The sequence below is a fragment of the Mesoplodon mirus genome (genome assembly GCF_964341445.2).
Source record: "Mesoplodon mirus genome assembly, chromosome: 1".
NCBI lineage: Eukaryota > Metazoa > Chordata > Mammalia > Artiodactyla > Ziphiidae > Mesoplodon > Mesoplodon mirus.
In genome coordinates this window covers 217,257,495-217,276,325 of record NC_138976.1, presented here as the reverse complement: position 1 = coordinate 217,276,325, position 18,831 = coordinate 217,257,495, and the positions used below count along the sequence as shown (strand labels likewise).

Here is an 18,831-nt window from a genome sequence, read left to right as displayed (position 1 = left end):
AGCGTCCGACAGGCCCACCGGTCCATATCCACATTGAAAGACAGTGATCTTCCATTATTTTGCCTATAGGAGTTTTCAACCCTGGGTGCCCATTAGAATCACCTGGAGAGCTTTAAAAACAACTGTGGGCCCACCCTCAGAGATGTGATTAACTGGTGGAGGGTGGGATTGGAGCACTGGTATTTTTAAAGGTAACCCACAGGGGGATGCTTTTAAAAAGCAACGAGGCGGGGCTTCCCTGGCGGCGCAGTGGTTGAGAGTCCACCTGCCGATGCAGGGGACGCGGGTTCGTGCCCTGGTCCGGGAAGATCCCACATGCCGCGGAGCGCCTGGGCCCATGAGCCATGGCCGCTGAGCCTGCGCATCTGGAGGCTTTGCTCCGCAACGGGAGAGGCCACAACAGTGAGAGGCCCGCGTACCGCAAAAAAAAAAAAAAAAAAAGGCAACGAGTTGAAAGCCACGGATCAGGCCTCACCCTGCATCTTCATCTTCCCTGCCTTGGAGTGCTCTTGGGAACCCCCCTCAGAGGGTCGCCACATGTATACACTTAGGGCCAAGATTTTTTAAAGTCTCAGGCCCACTGTTCACCATTAAAGCAGTCCTGCCGCTCACAACATCAACCCCAAAAAGGAGACTTGCGTACAGATGCCTCAGGTGGCCCATTCCCTCGTGGTGTCTCCAGGGCTGCTGGCTCTCAGCTGTAGACAAGCCGCGGAAAAACAGTGCTGCTTGGCCGAGAGAGGCTGGTTCCCGGTAGGTACCAGGGAACATCAGTTCTGCACACTGCCAGAGCCTGTCTCAGTTTACCACTCTGGCCCCCCCCCCCACTGCCCTCATACACCCCTGTGCTGGAAAAGGAATTTAATTCGCCTTCCTTAGGAAGATGGGCCTGCATCAGCCGTGGAGCCCTGGGCAGGAGGACACAAAGGGTGCAGGAGAACAGGGCAGCTGTGTCCACACCACCACACCATTTATTGCCGTGCTGTCTAGCGGGGGACACCGTGCGAGTGCCCGAGTGCACCGGGGAGCGGAGTGTCTGACTCCCGGATGCTCGGACGTTTTCTGAATCGAAGAGTCCAGACCCAATTCGCCCGCTGAGCTTTGCTCCCGTCCCACACCCAAAGCCCACGTGCGCACACACGCGTGCAGGCACGTGGACAGTGTCCTCCAGAGCAGCAGTTAAATCTTCCCCAGCTTGGAGGGATGCAAGAGAGGTAGAGGTCATTGAGTTTCCTCCTCTTTCACGTCACCTCTTGGCAACCTGTGGACGGCTTCTAGAAGCAGCATGGGCAGAAAAATGAAGCTAGTGGAGCTCTGGCCTGCTCCTCCTTGCCCAGGAGTGAAGCCAGCAACTGCAGTTTGCTGTGAGGTAATGCCTGGCGCCGCCTGGGTGCTCCTGCAGGTTGAGACAGATTCGGGCCGGGTGGGGTGGCGGCCCCAGCCGTGGAGGTCATGCAGGGAGAACCACACCATGACCGGCTGGCTGCCTGTGACCCAGCCCCCCTCCCCGGCCAGGCCTTGGGGGGGGCCCACGGTCCGGTGAGCATCTTGGCCTCACCCGGACCCAGAGCTTCCGGCACCGCTGGGATTGAATTCCATGGAGAACCCTGGCAGGATGCTAAGGGCAAGGCCTGGCCTCCCCCGGTCTCTGAGCCCCTCTGCCCAGGTGTCGTGGACCTGCCGAGACAGGCTCAGAAGGCGCCAGAGAGAAACCAGCTGGAGCTGGAGCCTGGCATCCAGCCCCCCCGGGCTCCCCAGGCCCTCTCCCACCCTGGCTGCAGTTGCATCAAGCTTCTCATAAGCGGCTGCCCCCACCTGGGCGCGGAGCGTGCTTTGGGCACTTGCCATGAGGCTGCTGGGAACTGTGCAACAGTCTCCAGGAGGGCTGAGCGGGAAGAGGGGCTTCCCCTGCTGTCCACTGCCGCTTCCCCAAGGGTTAAGCCAGGAAGGCAGGAGAGAAAACGTCAAGTCTCGGCAGCATCTATGGTACTTGGTGTGGCAAAGACAGGGTCGTGCCCGCATCTCTCTGGCCTGTGGTCCTGACCCGCCTCAGAGCTATCAACTCACTCCCCCTCGTGCCCCTGGAATGAGTCTCAGGTCTTGGCCTTCGCCACAGATGGCCCACAGAGACAGGTGACAGGCACAGGACACATGAAGCTCTGGGTCTGGGGGCTCACCTGGCCGTCACCCAGCTCCCCAGAGAAGGCCCCGAGGACACCATGCTGCCCAGAAAGCCACCTCTTTTGCTCCTTGGCTTCTGATACCTCGGAGACCCACTCCTTGAAACCCAGTCTGGTGGAGCCAAAAGGCCAAGGTCGTCTTGAGCTAACCCGAGAGCGGAAGCCCAGACCTCCACCCAGGCAGAGGTCCCCGGGATGTGAAGGAGATGGAGCCAAGCCCCCACCCGGGAGGACAGCGGTGGCAGCGGTGCCAGGTGGGAGGCAGCTCTTGGGCAGAGGTGTCACGTTCCCGGTTCAGACGTGCCCTTCCGGGGGTTCAGAGAAGCGCAGGTGAGGACCATGTGGGGGGAACTTGACGAAAGCGATGGCAGCCAGCTCTTTGCAGAATTCCTCAAGGACTACCACGCCCTGGAGGAGGGTCTGGTGGTCCAGCCTGAAGGAGACAGCATGGCGGGGGTCACGGATGGGAGGTGTGGGGAGCGTGCCAGCGTGGTATCCCCGTGTCTGTGAGGGGTCACCCGGCGGCAGCCACCTCCGACTGTGAGGGACAACAGGCCTCAGCAACGGGCCCTCCTCTGTCCCCGGCCTGGCGCCTCCCCCACCCGGAAGCCCTAGCTTTCCCACCCCGGGGCTCTTCCTTGGGCACCCGCTTCCCTCTGTTACTTACTGCTCCCCGGGGACCTGGCCCATCAGCTGCCTGCGCACCAGAAGCAGTTTGCCTGGGAACTGGGGCACCCTCTGAATTCTCTGCATCAAGTCCCCGATCACCTAGAGCGGGAACAAGAGGGGACTGAGGAGGAGACCAGCGACACTGCCGCAGGGTCCCTGGCTCTGTTGCACCATGGGAGGGGGTGGTACCAGTGCTTTCCCCTGGCGCTGGCAAGGGTGCCCACTCCTGCAGCCCCCAGCACCCCCATCCTGTCCCCCTCCCTTCCTGTCCTCAGCATTGGCATGCTCCCTCTGGCCTGGGCATCCTTACCCTGACGAGCACAGAGAACAGGCTCCGGCAGCCAGGGGCCAGGTTGATGTAGGGATCCAGGAGGTACTCGTGGATAAGGGGGTGTGGGAAGAGGGCGAGCCGGGACAAGACTGAGGTCACTTGCAGGTTCAGGCTGTACGGCTGTGGGGAGCACGGTGGACAAGCGAGGGTTGGCACAGGCGGTGAGCACTCCTGCGCCCCCCACCCCCCAGCAAGGAACCTGGCCAGTGTGAACACGCGCGGGGGTTGGAGATGCATGTGATGTGTGTGTCACGGGTTCCCTGGGGCTGAGGACCAGGGCACGTCAGGGCGTGTGGAGCAGAGACGAGACGGGGCTTCCCGCCTGGGGAAAGGTGGGGCTTGAGGGGGGTCGTGGGGCCAGAAAAGAGAAGCTGACTGGACCCCCACGGCTGGGCCCTGCTCTCCTGAAGGACTCCAGAGGCCCTCGCCCTGTGGCAGGGGCCCAGCCTTGTCGGGCACCTGTTCTAGAATCCGGGACATGCGGTCGAACAGCATTCGGAGGAAGTGACCCTCGAAGAAAGGCCGTTCAGGCTCATGGGGGTCCAGGGGTGCGGGAGCTGGGGGCCAGCCCCAGGGTGCCACTCGGGAGCTGCACTCCTGGAACTGAAACAGGAGGGGAGAGTTAAAAGAGGTGGACTCAGTGGTCAGGAGGCACCAGCAGACAGAGGGAGCCGCGCAGGCAGGTGGGGCTCGGGCACTTGGCCAGAGCTGGGAGCACCTCGGGCGGGAGATCGCAGAGGCAGAGTGTATTAACCCCGCGCTCTGAGCGGCGAGAACTGGGCACCAGCAGAGGCCTTGACACTCACCAGTCCGTAAGCATCGTGGACGTACGTGTCATATCCGGTCTCCTCCAGGAAAGCCGAGGTCTTGGCTTCCTCAGGAACGAGGCAGAGGAAACTGAGAGACAGGACCCTCGGTGTGGAGGTGTCCCCGCCTGGGCCGCCCTGCTCTCCCCGCTCCACCTCCAGCCCCGAGGGAGCACTCTCCCGGCTGCACCCCATCAGGGCTGTGGCCAAAGACGGAGCAAAACTCAGGTGGCTCAGACTTCCTGACCTGCTCCTACCTGTTGACAATCTCGGTCACCGCTGTTTTGCCATCGGGGTTGGTGACAGGGGCAGGGGGAGGCTTCATGGAGGGTTGAAAGCTGGGGTCAAGGAAGCCATCCGTGAAGTAGGGGTCTTCCTCCAGATCTCTGTGCCAGGGCAGACAAGCGAGGTGCCAGTGAACGCAGGGACTGGTGTGAGGTGCTGGGGGCCGGTGGGGGGGTCCCGAACGGGCCGAGGCCTCCCCGAGGCACTGAGGTTCACTTACAGGGTGTCCTCGTAGCTCTCAGGCTCAGGCGAGCCCCGGGCCACGTAAGGGCGGCCCTCGAGGTGGCATAGGATCAGGCTGTGGATGATCTGCTCGTGGGGCTTCTGGAGCAGCTCCTCAAACAGCCGCAGCGTGGCGATGCTGATCTGGGACAAGAAGCGGTCAGCAGGACACCCCTTCCCCACCCCAGCCTCTAGGGGTGCCTGGGAAGTGCTCACCCAGATAAGAGGAGTCCCCCTAGGAGGGGCTCACCTCCTCCAGCCAGGGGCTACGGTGGCAGGTTTTAAGGGGAGCAGATGGGTGTTGGCCCAGGAACCAGAAGTCTGGCTGGTCCCTGTCCCATTACTAATTTGAGGTGTGGTATCAGGCAAGCCCACTGGCTCCTCGGAGCCTTAGTTTCCATGTCTAAAAAATGGCCCGGAGCTGTCAGCTTCAAACAAGCCAAATGAATATAAAAACATTTTGTAAGATAAAAAGTGCCATCACAAGTATGTGATCACAGAAAATTAACTGCATGACAAAAGCAGTTTGGCTACCAATCACTGGGTCACTGCCTTTTTCTGCTTTTTTTTTTTTGGCTGGGGGTGGGGGTGGGGAGTTGGATTTCAATGGCCTCAACCACCTGGAAAGCTAATGCAAATGGGAAGAAGCTTCAGGAAGTCCCTTGGGCAGGGGTTGGGGGCCAGGGAGCGGTTAGAGAGGAGGGCCTGCCCGCCTCACCTCATCAGAGAGGTGGTCGCAGTGCCTGATGAGGTGGCCGCCCAGGGTGTGAGGGCTGTCCTCGGGGGCTGCAGGCTGCTGGTCCTTCCCCAGGAGGAAGGCCACGGCCTCCCGCAGCAGCGCAGGGGAGCGGAGCTGGCGCAGCATGGCGGTGAGCAGGGCGGTGGAGGTCAGGATGCTCTGTTCAGACCTACGGGGAGGGCGCGCTGAGCCAGGCCGGGCAGGCGAGACCAGAGTAGGAGCAGGGAGGGAAGGGGTGTAGGGGGCAGCACCCTTTCCTGGTTCCCTTGCATCTTCGGCTGGTATTTCTCTGCTCACACCCCACCCCTCTTGAGGTCCTAGAGTCCAAGGGTGGGAGGCCTTTGTTAGCCCACGTAGCTCTGAGCCACGAGTGTGTCAGGGGAACAGGCAAACATCAACTGATGGAGCCCACAGACTCCCATGACTCTGGACAAGGAGGTCCCTGGTCTCAGGCGCAGGAAGGGGCTTGGTGGGGTGGGCGGTTCGCCCAGACTATGGCTACGCCCAAGGGAACTGCACAGAACTTACACATGCAGGAGCTGGGGCTGCAGAATCTCCACAAATAATTTCTCAGCCACGGACTTTGCCAAGGCATCCGAAACCACCTGGGCGCCAAAGAGCATGTCTCAAACACATTTTACCTCTGATCGACAATTTTCCACTGAGAAACAGCTGTGTCCTTGCACAGAACCTAACAACAGGCAGAGGGTCTCTGCTGACCCCGGGCCCCACTCAGCTCCCAAGAGACCCCCCTGGGGCCTTGAGGTAGAGACACAGACAGAGCACCATGAAGCGGGGGACACCCAAGAGAGCCCTGCCATCGCCCACGCCACTCACCGTGTGTGCCTCTGTGACGAGGTGGTCACAGTAATCAAACCAGCCCAAAAAGGCAGCCAAGGTCTCCTTGCCGGGGAAGGAAGCCTCATCAGACGGGGCACTGGGTAACCTGAGGGAGAGCGAGGGAGGTTTGGGAGGCCTGCTTCAGCTATGTCCAGGAAGCTGGGCCTTTCTGCCCTCGGCCCTAGAACCTCTGTTGCTGGGGCTCAGTTCTACTGGGGGCTCTGAGGGCAGAAGCCAAAGTGATGCTTTCCTGGAAGGCGAGAAGGCCCTTGGGCATGGGCTGTAACCTCAGGAAGACGGCGGCCAGCAGGGGTCCCCATCCCCCCTGGAAAACAAGAAGAGCCACCACCGGGGAAGATGACGGACGGGCAGGGCTTCCAGCCCCTGAAGATGCAGCCCAGCCTTCCCTGGCCAAGCGCCTACCTCCAGCTGATGCCCTCTAAAGTGGCAATGTCTGCGGGGTCCAGGAAGCTGGGCAGGGACTGGTACAGCTGGCAGAGGTGCTCGACGATGGCAGGGCAACAAGGGCTGCTCTGCACCAGGTAGGTGGCAGCGGCCTGGGAAGCCACGCTTACCAGGACCAGCAGGTTCTCCTGGGCCTTCAGGGCCACCCGACCTTTCTAGGGGATAAGGGTACGACTTCAGTGACGTGCAGCTGAGCCCCCAAGTGCCCTCCCAGCAACTCGCCCTCCCCATCCCTGCTCCCTGCGTCCCGGCAGCCAGCACCTGGCTCTTGCACAGGCCAATCAGCGAGGTGATGAGGCTGCTCTCCCCAGTGCCTCCATCTGGCTCCTCGGTCTCAGCAGGCAGCTGGGTGCTCAAGGCCCGGGCCCCCCAGGCACCCCCGTCAGGAGCTTTGCTGTGGGGCTGCTCCTCGTTCTTGAGGCCGGCTGCCTCTCTCGGCAGGGCGGTGGCTTCTCTGGATGCCTCCTTCCTACCGACGGTCTTTCTACCCTGCAAGGGAGGCTGCGTGAGGCCAGGCTGTGGTGCAGACCACGCCCCGTGATGGCCCCTTGGGAATACAGGGTGGGTGGCTTCAGCGTGGACCTGGAGGGGAAGCTGCCTGAGCGCCTCCCCGGTGCCTGCTCCAGCCTTCTGCTTCTTCAGAAGGGCCACGGGGGATTGCCCCAGGGTCTGGGCCCTCCCGCTCCTGTTCCCCAGAGGCGCTCACTTCTAGAATATAGGTGAGCAGGGCTGGATCCTGCTGGATCTTGGAGCAGAGGACAGTGGTGAACTGCACCTCCTCCTTTTCTGTGAGGGATCCAGGAACTGTCCCACCAAGTCGGAGAAGTTTCTGGAAGCGGAGCAGGACAGAGACAGAGGGGAATGGGGTGGCAGGGAAGAAAAGGAAGAACGGGGCGGCAGAAAAAAAAAAACCCCGCGCACGACCATGGGTTCAGACTCAAACCTGCGGCACGGGTCCTGATGGAGAAGCTGGATTTGGGGGCTTTCTGAGAGTCTCAGAGGGTGGAGTGTTTTTGGAGAGAAAGGTCCGGTGCTTTGGGACTGGCCTAGGAGCAGCACCCCCTAGCTTTTCTTGAAAGCATAGGCCTCACCCCCAGACACCCCTTAGCTTCTGGGCCCCTCACCTGCACAGGCCTGTGGACGTTGAGGTAATGCAGGAGGGGATGCTGCACCTGGGCCAGAACCTTGCTGAAGAACTGGAGCACCTGCTGCCGCATGCCTGGCGGGTACTGCGGGTCGGGGGACAGAGTGCCCGTCAGTCAGGCGGCGAGGCCACGCCCCCACCCGGACCGCTCCTCCCCTCACTGCGTGGAGGGGCTTCTCCCCCAGCCTCCCTCCCTCACGCTTGGAAACTGGCCTCCTCTATGCTGCCAAGCCCGCTTCCTGCTTTTCCCTTTTTTCTTTTTGGCCGCACATGCGGGATCTTAGTTGCAACGAGGGATCCAACTGTGCCCCCTGCATCAGGAGCGCAGTCTTAACCACTGGACCTCCAGGGAAGCCCCGCCCCCTTCCTGCTTTATTTTCGTCCATAACCTTGTCTTTATTGAACATACTATACGTGGGCTCCTTTGATTATCCTGCCTCTCCCCACTAGAGTTTTCGCCTGTTTCAATCACTGCCGGGTCCCCAGTGCCTAGGACACAGACTGGCACACGGCCGGTCCTCGGTGGATCTTTGATGAACGAACACGGACTGAACGAAAGGAAACATGTCCTCAACCCCGACGACAGCGAGAACGCGCCACCAAAGCAAATAAGCAAGGGCCCGAAGCCTCAGGGTGTTCTGAGACAGCCTCAGTGCCCCGCCCCCAGTGTGGGCACCGTGGGGAGCACAGATAGACCTGCCGGACACTGGCTCCGGTGGAAAGTTCCAGAGGCGCGCGGGGTCCTGCCCACCTCGGCCTTGCCCAGCGTGCACAGCGTCTCCAGGATCTTGTGCTGCAGTAGGTACTCCAGACACGGCCCCGCCTCACCGGCCGCCGCCTGCTGCTTCTCCTCATACACCAAGATGTCCAGCATCTGCTTCAGCCGCCAGGGAATATCTGTTTTCTTGGCCGGGGTGTTTTCATCTAATCAAGATTCAGGAAACAAGGTGGGGTGAAGAGGGGCACTCTGGCTGGCTGGGGTCAAGCCCACAGGGCCTAGGGGGTGGAGGGAGGTGGAGGCCAGCCTGGAGCAGGCCAGGTTAACACTTTTCGTCAAAGACCAGAGGAAAGGGAAGTTTACAGTTGATGCCTCTCTAGTTAAAAAGACAAAAGACCTCCTAAATGAAGCCCAGGATACAGCCCTCTGACGGAGCATGTGTGCAGGCCCCAGCACTTTATGAGAGGAAAGCAGCAGCATTTTTTCTCTGAACCTTGGGGTCTACAGAAGGACACCTGCTAGGGCTTCAGGCCTGCTCTGGGCCTGAGTGAGAAGCTATAGACTCAGGGGTCTCTGTTATATTATTTAGAAGTCATCGTCGATCAGCTTCCAAACAGATAACCTCCTGAGGCCTGTTTCTGTCTCTTTTATACTCAAGGAAGGCAATACTCTATTTTTTTTACAAAGCAAAAAAAAACAAAACAAAACAAAAAAAACAAATCCATGCATGACCATGGGTTCAGACTCAAACTCACTGCACAGTGCCCAGGTCCTGATGGAGAAGCTGATTAGTGGGGTTTTCTTAGTCAGTCTCAGAGGGTAGAGTATTTTTATAAAGAAAGTTTTGGTACTTTGGGACTGGTCTTGGAGCACCCCCTAGCTTTTCTTGAAAGCATTGGCTTTTAAGCGGGGCAGCTCACCTCGCCCACCCCTGCACCTCCGGTCCAGGGACCAGTCTGGAAATTAACGGATTGGGCCCAGGTGAAGCCCCAGGTGGACCCAAGGCAGTTCTAGATCTTTTCCTAGTCTCTGGTAGCTTGGGGCTCCCTGTCAAGAGATCTTCAGTCTAAAAGCTGCAAACATCCAGATGTAAAATAAGTCCTGGGGATATAATGTACAGTATGGTGACTACAGTTAATAATACTTTACTGTATATTTAAAAGTTGCTAACAGAGAAGATCTTAAAAGTTCTCATCACAAGAAAAAAAATGTAGCTCTGTGTGGTGACAGATGTTAACTAGACTTATTGTGTGATCATTTCTCCATATTTCCATATACTGAATCAATATATTCAATTGATTACACCAATTATATGGGGTTGGCCAAAAAGTTTGTTCAGGTTTTCTGTAAGATGCTACAAAAACCCAAATGAACTTTTTGGCCAACCTAATGTGTCCATTATATCTCAGTTAAAAAAAAAAAGGGGGATCTTCAGTCTAAAGCATTTGTTCTTAACTGGGGGTGATTTTGCCCCTGCTCACCAGGATATCTGGCGATGTCTGGAGAGCCATTTATGGTTATCACAATGGGGAAGGAAGGGGCGCTACTGGCATTTAGTGGGTAGAGGTCGGAGTTGCTGCTAAACACACAGTGTACCTCCCCAGCCCCCTACAACAAAGAATGATCCAGTCCAGGTGTCACCAGTGCCAAGACTGAGGAACCTGGTCTAACAGAACGCTCAGAGGGTCCCTCAGAGTGTCCAAAGGCCACTTTTAATTTCTTGGGTTGGCTCAGGCTGGAAATAAAGCCTTTAGGAAAGGTGTAGGCTGGAATCAAACCCCAGTCTGAACTCCAGGAGGTGGAAGGCTAGGGATGCTGGAAAGGTTACCTGGCAACCAGTGCATCTCCACCAATCCCAGCATACTGACTACAAAGCAGCCAGTGAGACGCTGCCCCCTCAGTGAGTGATCCTGATGGGCCCAGATGACCCAAGGCTTTGGCTTTTTAGAGCGTCAGCCTGGGGAGAAGGACCAGGTGTGCTACATGCCTCGCCAGGTCTCTACAAGAGAAATGCCCTGTAAGTTGGCTCACGGAAAAGAGGAATTTATTCCATTTCTTTTCTTTAATCAGTAAGCCCTAGGCACAGGGCCCAGGCACTTGGGGACTGAAGGCCTGGACATTCTGCCCAACTGGAAGCTGGGGGCAAGTGGCATTCAACCTCTGGGCTGCAGAGTCAGGCCAGTGAGACCTCAGCCTCCCAGTCCCCACTCCTATCTCACACAGGTCCCCTCCCAGAAGGTCAGGGTGGGGCAGCCCCCACTCTGAACTCGTGAGCAGCGGATGTCACCTTCCTCAGGACACCTGCATCTCTGAGCTGCAGGGTGACTCCACCCACACCTTCCTCCCTGCTCCCTCCAGGGATCCCTGTGCGGAAGGAGACCAGGCCTCACCTGTGCTTTCAATGTAGTAGTTTGTGATGCCCTTCCAGTGTTCCACGAAGGCCTCCAGCAGGTCAATGCTGGGCTCCCGCTGTGGAGAGAGCAGACACAACCTAAGTGGTCGCCACCAGCACTCATCAGAAAGGACATTCCACCATCTGCTAAGTGTCGGACGTGTGCTAGGCCCTGGAGGAGGCACTGTGATCCTGGGTTCTCAAATTGAATAGTTACACGTTTTCTCCAGGACATTTGCACATTGTCTCCGTATCTGCCAACAATCTCCTGGTTTCTCTCCTCAGACCCCCTCTCCCTCCTGGAAATGTTGTGACATGAGCACATGTCATGATTCTACATCCCCTGTCCCAGAGCAGCTAAGACTGATGGTAGGGGAAACAGACACAGAAACAGATCATTTCTATATATCGTGGTTATGCTACAACAGAGGTACATGGAGGGAAACAGGAGAGCACCCCCAAAACAAAATCAAAATGATACAGATGGAAAATGTGGCGAAGACAAAGCTTTCAGGTCCCTCTTGGTCTGAGAGTCTGAAAATCCGGGTTGAAGGCCACGACAGCTCAGCTCAGCCAGATGGGTACCGTTAGCGGAATATTAAGGAGGTGCCTTACTTATCATGTGCTGCATCTTTTGTCCACGGCTGCAGGCCATGCACCCCTAGCTCCTCTCCACTCTGCTCCTGTCCACATCTCCTGACTCCTTCGATCGCCCCGGGGGGGATTCTGATCTGCTGTGAGCAACCCCCGAACCTCCCCCCTTTCCCAAAGTGCTCTCTCCATTTCCATGCCCCAGCTGGAACTAACCTTGAACTGGTAACAACCAGTTCCCCTAAAAACTCCTCCAAAAAAGCACATTTCTTCTCTATTCTTGCAGGGTAAATTTTCGCTGAAGAAAAACGCATAGTCCCTACCTCTTAGTCTTTGCTCCGGCCACTCCTCTGTCCAGGAGGCCCCGTATCCCCCTATACCTGTCTAGGTCCTAGCAGTCCCCAGTGAGGTCCAGCTCAGGGCCACCACCTCCACAAAGCCATCTCTGCGGTCCCCAGATGCATCTCTAAATTCACGCTTTACTGCACCACAGGACGGGGTGTCTCCTCCTTCCATAACTCACTCAGTAGGTATCTGTTGAGTGCCTACCACGTACAAGACACCATGCCTGATGTTACAAGCCATACAAGGCTGTCTAAGAGCCAGTCCTCCAGAAACACGCCATGGAGGAGAAGAGAATATAAAACACGCTGAATAACTCAACTACTGAAGTAGTGGGAGAACATAGGAGAGGTGGAGAATGACCTTCGGGCGAAGAGGGGTCACTTCCAACAAGTGGAACAAAGAGGCTTTACCGAGGTCATGCGGGAACTAAAACCTGAAGAGCTGGGTCTGATTTCAACAATTAGAGAAACAGGAGAGACACTTCCTGCAGAAGGAACTTTGCAAAGCATGTCGGGGCCAAGGACGGATTGATGAGCGTGTGGGGCCTTGAATTTCTTGGCCAAACCGAGAAGTCCGATTTTATTTTTAATTTTTTAAATTTTTTATTGTTTTGCAGGCCGCCGGGTGCAGGTCAGTGACATCGGAACTGTGTGAGGAAGAGTCATCTGGCGGGTGTGTAGGAGACAGACACAGGATGAATGCTTAGCAGACCATTATGACAAGAGGAGGAAGCAATCACACTGAATCAGAGGCCTTGAAGTATTCCCCCGGCCTTGGCGGCCCAGGCAGTCTTGTCTTCTCTCAGAGTTCGCTGTGGGGACCACGATTCTTCCGGGAGTGGCACCTCGCACAGTCGTTCCAAACACACCATCCATATGGAGTGACCGCATCTTATCACGTTCTGCGAGATGCTGTTATTGTTCGGTGAGCAGTCATCTCTCCAGGAGACTGTGAGCTCCCTGGGGGCCAGGGTTCTGTTTCTGCCTGCCACTAAAGGGCTCTGCACAGAGTGATCACTCACTGATATTTACTAAATATCTCAGCAAGCTCCTTCAGCCCCTTCCGTAGTTCCTTGTCTCTGGGAAAGCCCTCTGACCCTTGACCACGCTACAGTCATCGCACAAGCCTGTGATGGGGTCTCATCTAGCCTTAAAATTCATTTATAGTCTCCTAAAGCCTTAAGCTGGACTTCAATCAAAAAACAACAATCCAGGGATGTCCCTGGTGGCACAGTGGTTAAGAATCCGCCTGCCAATGCAGGGGACACGGGTTTGAGCCCAGGTCGTGGAAGATCCCACGTGCCGCGGAGCAACTACGCCCGTGTGCCACAACTACTGAGCCTGTGCTCTAGAGCCTGCGAGCCACAACTACTGAAACCCGTGTGCCACAACGACTGAAGCCCATGCGCCTAGAGCTGGTGCTCCGCAACAAGAGAAGCCACTGCAATGAGAAGCATGTGTACCGCCAACGAAGAGTGGCCCCTGCTCGCCACAACTAGAGAAAAACCGCACGCAGCAACAAAGACCCAACGCAGCCAAAAAAAAAAAAAAAAATCCAGCAAGAAAAGGAGAAACAGGAGAACAAACGTTAGCCAAAACAGACCGTTAGAGCTGAGAAAGCAGGGGGGTAATCTTTACCTGAATCTGTTATTAGCTACTGTAACTCCAGCCCAAGGAAACTGCACCAAATGATTAATTTTTAAAGATAATATTATATTTACAAATAACGCTAAAGATTGCTATTCTATTTTGTCAGAAGAGGGCAGGAAGGAGCACTCTTCCTCCTTAACTAGGAGTCAAGCAACTTGCTGGGGGTTTTAACCTGGTGACCCAGCCCTGGGAAGACCTATGCTCAAGCTTGCGGGTGGGAGGGAGAGGGGTCCCCATCTCTCCTGGTGGTCGCACGAGGCCAGCCAAATTTCCAGGGCGTCATCTATATGTTGTATACTGAGGGGCCTAAGATCACCTGCCTAAAAATATCCCCCTTGACCAGCAATACTCCTGCAGCCACTGACACTGAAATTTCCACATAGGAAGCATTAGAAATTCACTTCTCAGGGCTAGGGTCCTGTCTATCCAGTCCACCCACCTTGTGTATGGAGCTTTCCCAGAGAGGTATGAAGGAGTGTCAGATTACTTTCTAAAATGACAGCTATTTTGATTGGGGACAGGGAGGAAGGGAGGAGAGATCATTCTGGAACCCCCTCCTGAGGCGGGATGGCTGGAGGCTCCTGAACACCAGCGAGGGCAGGGCTGGGCAGGTGGGAGAGGAGAAAGAGCAGAAGCTTTTCATTTTCTTCACAAGTTTGCTTAAGGCTGAGACTGTTTTCACTCAGTAACAAGCTCCGATTTGGTGTGTGTGTTGGGAGGAAGGGGATGGAACCCAAGTGTGTTTCTCCTGAGAACATGTGATACACTCAACTGATCAATTAGGGGGAGGGTTTATACTGTGAGACAAAAGAATTGTTAACTTTACAGGCAGAATCTTGGCAGGGTTGCTTTAACTGGAGGGCATCCCGCCTACCCTATCTAAACGGCACTTCTATCTCGCTCAACCAAGAGAACAGCCGCCGTGGGCGCCTCTCACCAGCCTTCAACCCCAACAGAAAATGGCAGAAACACACACTCCTCGTCCCCGCTGGCCGCCCTAGGCCGCACCGCAGCTGGCCTCTCCTGACTCAAGGTCAGTGGGGCTCGGGCTGGCCTGGTGTTGAGACAGCATTCTGGAAACTGCGCTTGTACCCTGCAGACGGCTGTTTCCTGGGCCAGGCGACCCCCCACCCCCCGCCCCCGGACTGTATCTGTACTCTCCCTGGGGACCTGGCCAGTCCGGGGCCTGCACTTCCCAAGTCCAAGGTGAGAGGGCAGACTGCGCCTGAGTGTGGTCTTGGAGGCGGCCGAGGGCTCGGAACCAGGGTAAGGGGCAGCTATTTTTTAAGGCCGGGTGACCAGGAAGGGAGGAGCGTGGGGGAGGAGGAAGGCACCCAAGCTGGGGGACGGGCCTTGGGGGGAATTTTGGGAAGAAACTATTGGGTGACTAGGGAACACTCGGCACAGAGGAGTTTGGGAATTGGGAGAGACTCGGGGAGCAGGAGAAATAAACAGGAAGCAATCCGGGGAGAAGGGTTAGGGGCCGGAGCGACCTGGAGAGAGCTGGGAACACGCGCGATACGGAAAGAAGCCACTGGAAGCGGGGAGCGCTGCGCGGGAGGGGCACGGCGGGGGAGCGAGGAGGCCCGGGAAAGGGAACCACGGCCCGGGTCGGGGGTCCCTTCCTGGAGGCGGCCCGCGCCCTCCGCCCGCCCGCGCGCCGGCCGGCTCCTCCCCCGGCCCCGCGCCCGCCCTTCCGGCCCAGGCCCCGCGCGCCCCAGCGTCCCCGGCCTCACCGCCCCCACGGCCTCCTGCAGCAGCGCCCCGAGCCGGCTCAGCATGACGGCGGCCCGGCTCCCGGTTCCCGGGCGGCGGCGGCGGCGGCGGCGGCGGCGGCGGCGGCGGCGGCGGCGGCGGCGGCGGCGGCGGCGGCGGCGGCGGCGGCGGCGGCGGCGGCGCTGCTCCCGGGCGCAGGCGGCAACCCGGACACGCGGAGAGGGAGGCGGGGCCCCGGCCGCCCCGCCCCGCAGCCCCCGCCCCGCAGCCCCCGCCCCGCAGCCCCCGCCCCGCAGCCCCCGCCCCGCAGCCCCCGCCCCGCAGCCCCCGCCTGGCCTAGCTTGGAGTCGGAGAGGAGGCCGGCAACCAACGTGGCCGGGCCGGGCAGCGAGGAAGGGCCCCGGGGTCGGGGGCGCCGGCAGCCGGGTCAGCGGAGGTGCAGGGTCAAGTCCGCCGGGGCCTCTTGGTGAACCAGGAGGCAGCGAGCGAACTACCCTTAGAGAAGGGCGAGTGGAACCAGACAGGATTTTCCTATGAGGGATGAGGTTTGTGGGTTCTGGAAGTCTCTAGACTTTCCTCGTGGGACCCCATAATGCCTTAGCCTCCCATCATATGACGTCAAGGATCAGCAGAAATACATTTTGAACAGCTGACTGCCATGTGCTCAGGAAGAATTTCTTTCCATTCCTGGGGGAATGGGGGCGTGGAGCGGGGAGATGGGGAATGGGCTTTGAACTGGCAGAGCTGGCTGCTAGAAAGCCCCCTCCCTAAGGTCCCAGCTTTTGACATTCCGGGAAACCCTGCTCTGGTTGAGGGTTCTGCCTGGGTAATTCTTGGCCATAATTCTCCCAGTGTGTCCCCCCCAACAAACACACACACACACACACACACACACACACACACGAGACACACCTGTTTCTTTCCTTGATGCGTCTAGAAGGGCAAAATGGGGCCAGCGTGACTTCTTTCCCCCATCCCTGTCCAGCACAGTAGCCACTGGCCACTTGTGGCTATGGAGCTGAAACGGGCTAGTCCTAATTGACATGTGCTGAAGACATGTCAGACAAAGGAAAAAATGTAAAATAGTCACTAATGATGTTTTATGTTGATTACAAGTTGAAACGTAATCTATTAGATAAATTGAGTTAACCAAATATATTATAAAAATTAATTTCACCTGTTGCTCATTACTTTAAGTGGCTACAGTGCTGGTCCAGAGGTCCTGCAGAGGAAGTCACACTGGCCTCGTTTTGCCCTTCTAGACGCACCAAGGAGAGAAACAGAAGGTGGGTCTCCGGTGTCGGGGACACACTGGGAAAGTTACACCCAAGAGTTAAACAGGCAGAACCCTCAACCAGAGCAGGGTTTCCCGGAATGTCAAAACCTGGGACCTTAGGGAGGGGGCTTTCTAGCAGCCAGCTCTGCCAGCTCAAAGCCCATTCCCCATCTCCCTGCTCCCATCTCCCACCTCTACCCCCCAGGAATGGAAAGAGATTCTTCCTGAGGATAGGGCTGACATCTGTTCAGAATGTGTTCCTGCTGACCCCTGACACCATCTGATGAGAGGGTGAGGCACCAGGGGTCCCACGAGGGAAGGTGGGTAGCCCCTCTCACAGATCTGAGGACCTGGAGCTGTGGGGTACTGGGGCTTCACTGCGCTGGCCCTGCCTTTGGGGCCCCTTTCACCAGTGGGACTAAGGCCCAGGAGGCAACGCCTGCCCAGAGTTGGCCACGTGCTGTGGAGTGGAGCCTGCAGTCCAGACCGAGTCACGGGGAGGCCAGGGTTCGGCTGAGCTAGTATTTGGATCTCAGTTCTCTGGCAGCTGCTTAGGGAAAATAGATGTTTCAAACAGCTCATCTACAATTGGTCCCAGGTGAGGAGCCTATGGGAAATGAGAGGAGGCTTTTAGTCCAAAAAGTATAAGAACAAAGGGAAGAAACAAGCCTATTTTGTGTATCAAGAAGCAATCTAGGGGGCTTCCCTTGCAGTCCAGTGGTTCGATCCCTGGTCGGGGAACTAAGATCCTGCATGCTGCACGGAGTGGCCAGAAAAAAATTTTTAATAAAAAAAAAAGCAATCTGGAGTCAGTCCAACACTGTTCTTCTCTGTGTCTTCTTCCTCATAGGTAAAGGAAGCAGGCTGGATGGATTAAGTCTACTTGTTTTCCTTCAAGATATTTCAAGGAACTGTAGAATATAGGGGAAGTGTATAAGAAATTCATAACCTTTTATTTGGTTTAACGTTTAAATTTTTATTTCAAAAGCTCTAATAAAAGTCAGTGGACATACTTGTATATATGATAGAGCCCACCGATGTATTTAAATTCTGCTGCCAGGTTAGCTCATTGGGAAGAAGATGTTTGAATAAACCCTTCCCTCCTGTCAGCGTAAATGAAGGCGGAAGGCTGTTGCAGAATAAACAGTTTGAAAGAGCAAGGCACTAAGCCCAGATTCAAAGAGATGGGACTTAGCTGCTGCTGCTCAACAACGTGAGGAATGGGACTGTTCACATTTGCATGCATTTTTAAACCACCGCAACTTTGTAACTACTTATCTGTGTGAATCAGAATTCTCTCCTACCGTGCAACCAAATACAAGAATAAATTAGATCCTGTGTTTGGTGAAAGGGCGGCTGTCATATACAACCCTTGACTTAAAATTTTTATATCCATCAAATAGCTTCCTTGTTCTCATTGATTGATTTCATTCATAATTAACTATAAAATTCAACTTACAGGGAATTCCCCAGCGGTCCAGTGGTTAGGATTCCATGCCTCCACTGCAAGGGCCACAGGTTCTATCCCTGGTCAGGGAACTAAGATCCCGCATGCCGTGTGGTGTGGCCAAAAAAATAAATAAAATCAATTTATAAATGTATTCTAATTGCTAATAGTAAGATCTAATTTTTTAAAAAGATTGACTACTAAAAAGGTTTGGAAACCAATGGACTAAATAATCACCAAGGTTTTATTTTAGGACAGACCTCCACTTTGAGCCACTCTTAATTCTCAGGAACTTCAGATCCTTTAGGACTTCGAGTCCAGTCTGCTCGCACCACAAACATTTCCCAGTGCACTGTGATCACACACTCCTCACACCCCTTGATGCTCAAGAGCCTGGGAGCTCCGTGGACAGGGGGGTGCTGGCCTCGTCACCCCTGTTTCCCTCATGCCGGAATGGGATAAGCCTTCGAAACTTTTGCTGAACACCTAATCCTGGGTACGTGTGTGTGGGTACCGTTCCTCTCTTTGCTGCTCCTGGAGAGGCAACTGTGTCTATACTGGGAATGACCCAGGTTAGCAGTGAAGAAACTGGGATGTGTGTTTCCAGTCTGCAATCATTAGTTGCTTGTAGCTTCAGGCTTGTCAAATGTCTCTATTCCACGATTTTCTCATTCTCGAGAAGGATGAAAACAACCTGTGCCGTTGACCTCGCAAGTTTGTTAAGACGATCAATGTTGTGCATGTAGCAGAACTCCTACAGTTTAATCATTCACACTTGAGCAGTTCTTATCCACTTTGCTTTTGTTTCAGCCAAAGGGGCTAGAAACTCGTCCAAGGGCAGGAGAGTTGATCCAGGTGCCAGGTCCAGTCTTGGGTTCACACGCAGGGCTCCCTCCAACTCACCGGGTCTTCTGGACTGCATACCTCTTCAGGTGCCCAAACCCAGGTTCTGTTCCCCCCAGGTGAGCCGGGCCCATCCCCGCCAGCCCTCACACCCAAAGTCCTCCTTCTGATCT

General features: G+C 56.2%; 1 protein-coding gene across 3 annotated transcripts; it reads right to left on the bottom strand.

Moving 5' to 3' along the window:
- Positions 1-844: 844 nt before the first annotated feature.
- FHIP2B (FHF complex subunit HOOK interacting protein 2B) lies at positions 845-15,202 on the bottom strand. 3 transcript variants are annotated; one of them, XM_082615804.1, is made up of 17 exons: positions 15,113-15,202; positions 10,790-10,868; positions 8,433-8,605; positions 7,662-7,766; positions 7,244-7,366; positions 6,799-7,026; positions 6,496-6,692; positions 6,070-6,178; positions 5,761-5,837; positions 5,212-5,401; positions 4,492-4,637; positions 4,244-4,372; positions 3,987-4,077; positions 3,640-3,783; positions 3,160-3,300; positions 2,848-2,948; positions 845-2,613 (listed from the first exon to the last, which is right to left on the bottom strand). In XM_082615804.1, the coding sequence occupies exons 1-17, from the start codon at positions 15,155-15,157 to the stop codon at positions 2,475-2,477; spliced, it is 2,217 nt and encodes a 738-aa protein (XP_082471930.1). In that variant the 5' UTR covers positions 15,158-15,202; the 3' UTR covers positions 845-2,474. The 3 variants fall into 3 exon arrangements, with proteins under 3 accessions (XP_082471930.1, XP_082471932.1, XP_082471931.1); XM_082615806.1 differs by lacking the exon at positions 15,113-15,202 and adding an exon at positions 9,320-9,500 and having other exon boundaries at positions 10,790-10,869; XM_082615805.1 differs by lacking the exons at positions 10,790-10,868; positions 15,113-15,202 and adding an exon at positions 10,228-10,306.
- Between the last annotated feature and the right edge of the window lie 3,629 nt (positions 15,203-18,831).

Coding starts and splice junctions, on each gene's coding strand:
- FHIP2B (XM_082615804.1), bottom strand. CDS start 15,157: ATGCTGAGCCGGCTCGGGGCGCTGCTGCAGGAGGCCGTGGGGGCG. Junction 7,767..8,432: donor GCACGCTGGGCAAGGCCGAG/GTGGGCAGGACC, acceptor CCCGACCCGCAG/TACCCGCCAGGCATGCGGCA. Junction 4,078..4,243: donor GTGACCGAGATTGTCAACAG/GTAGGAGCAGGT, acceptor CCTGTCTCTCAG/TTTCCTCTGCCTCGTTCCTG.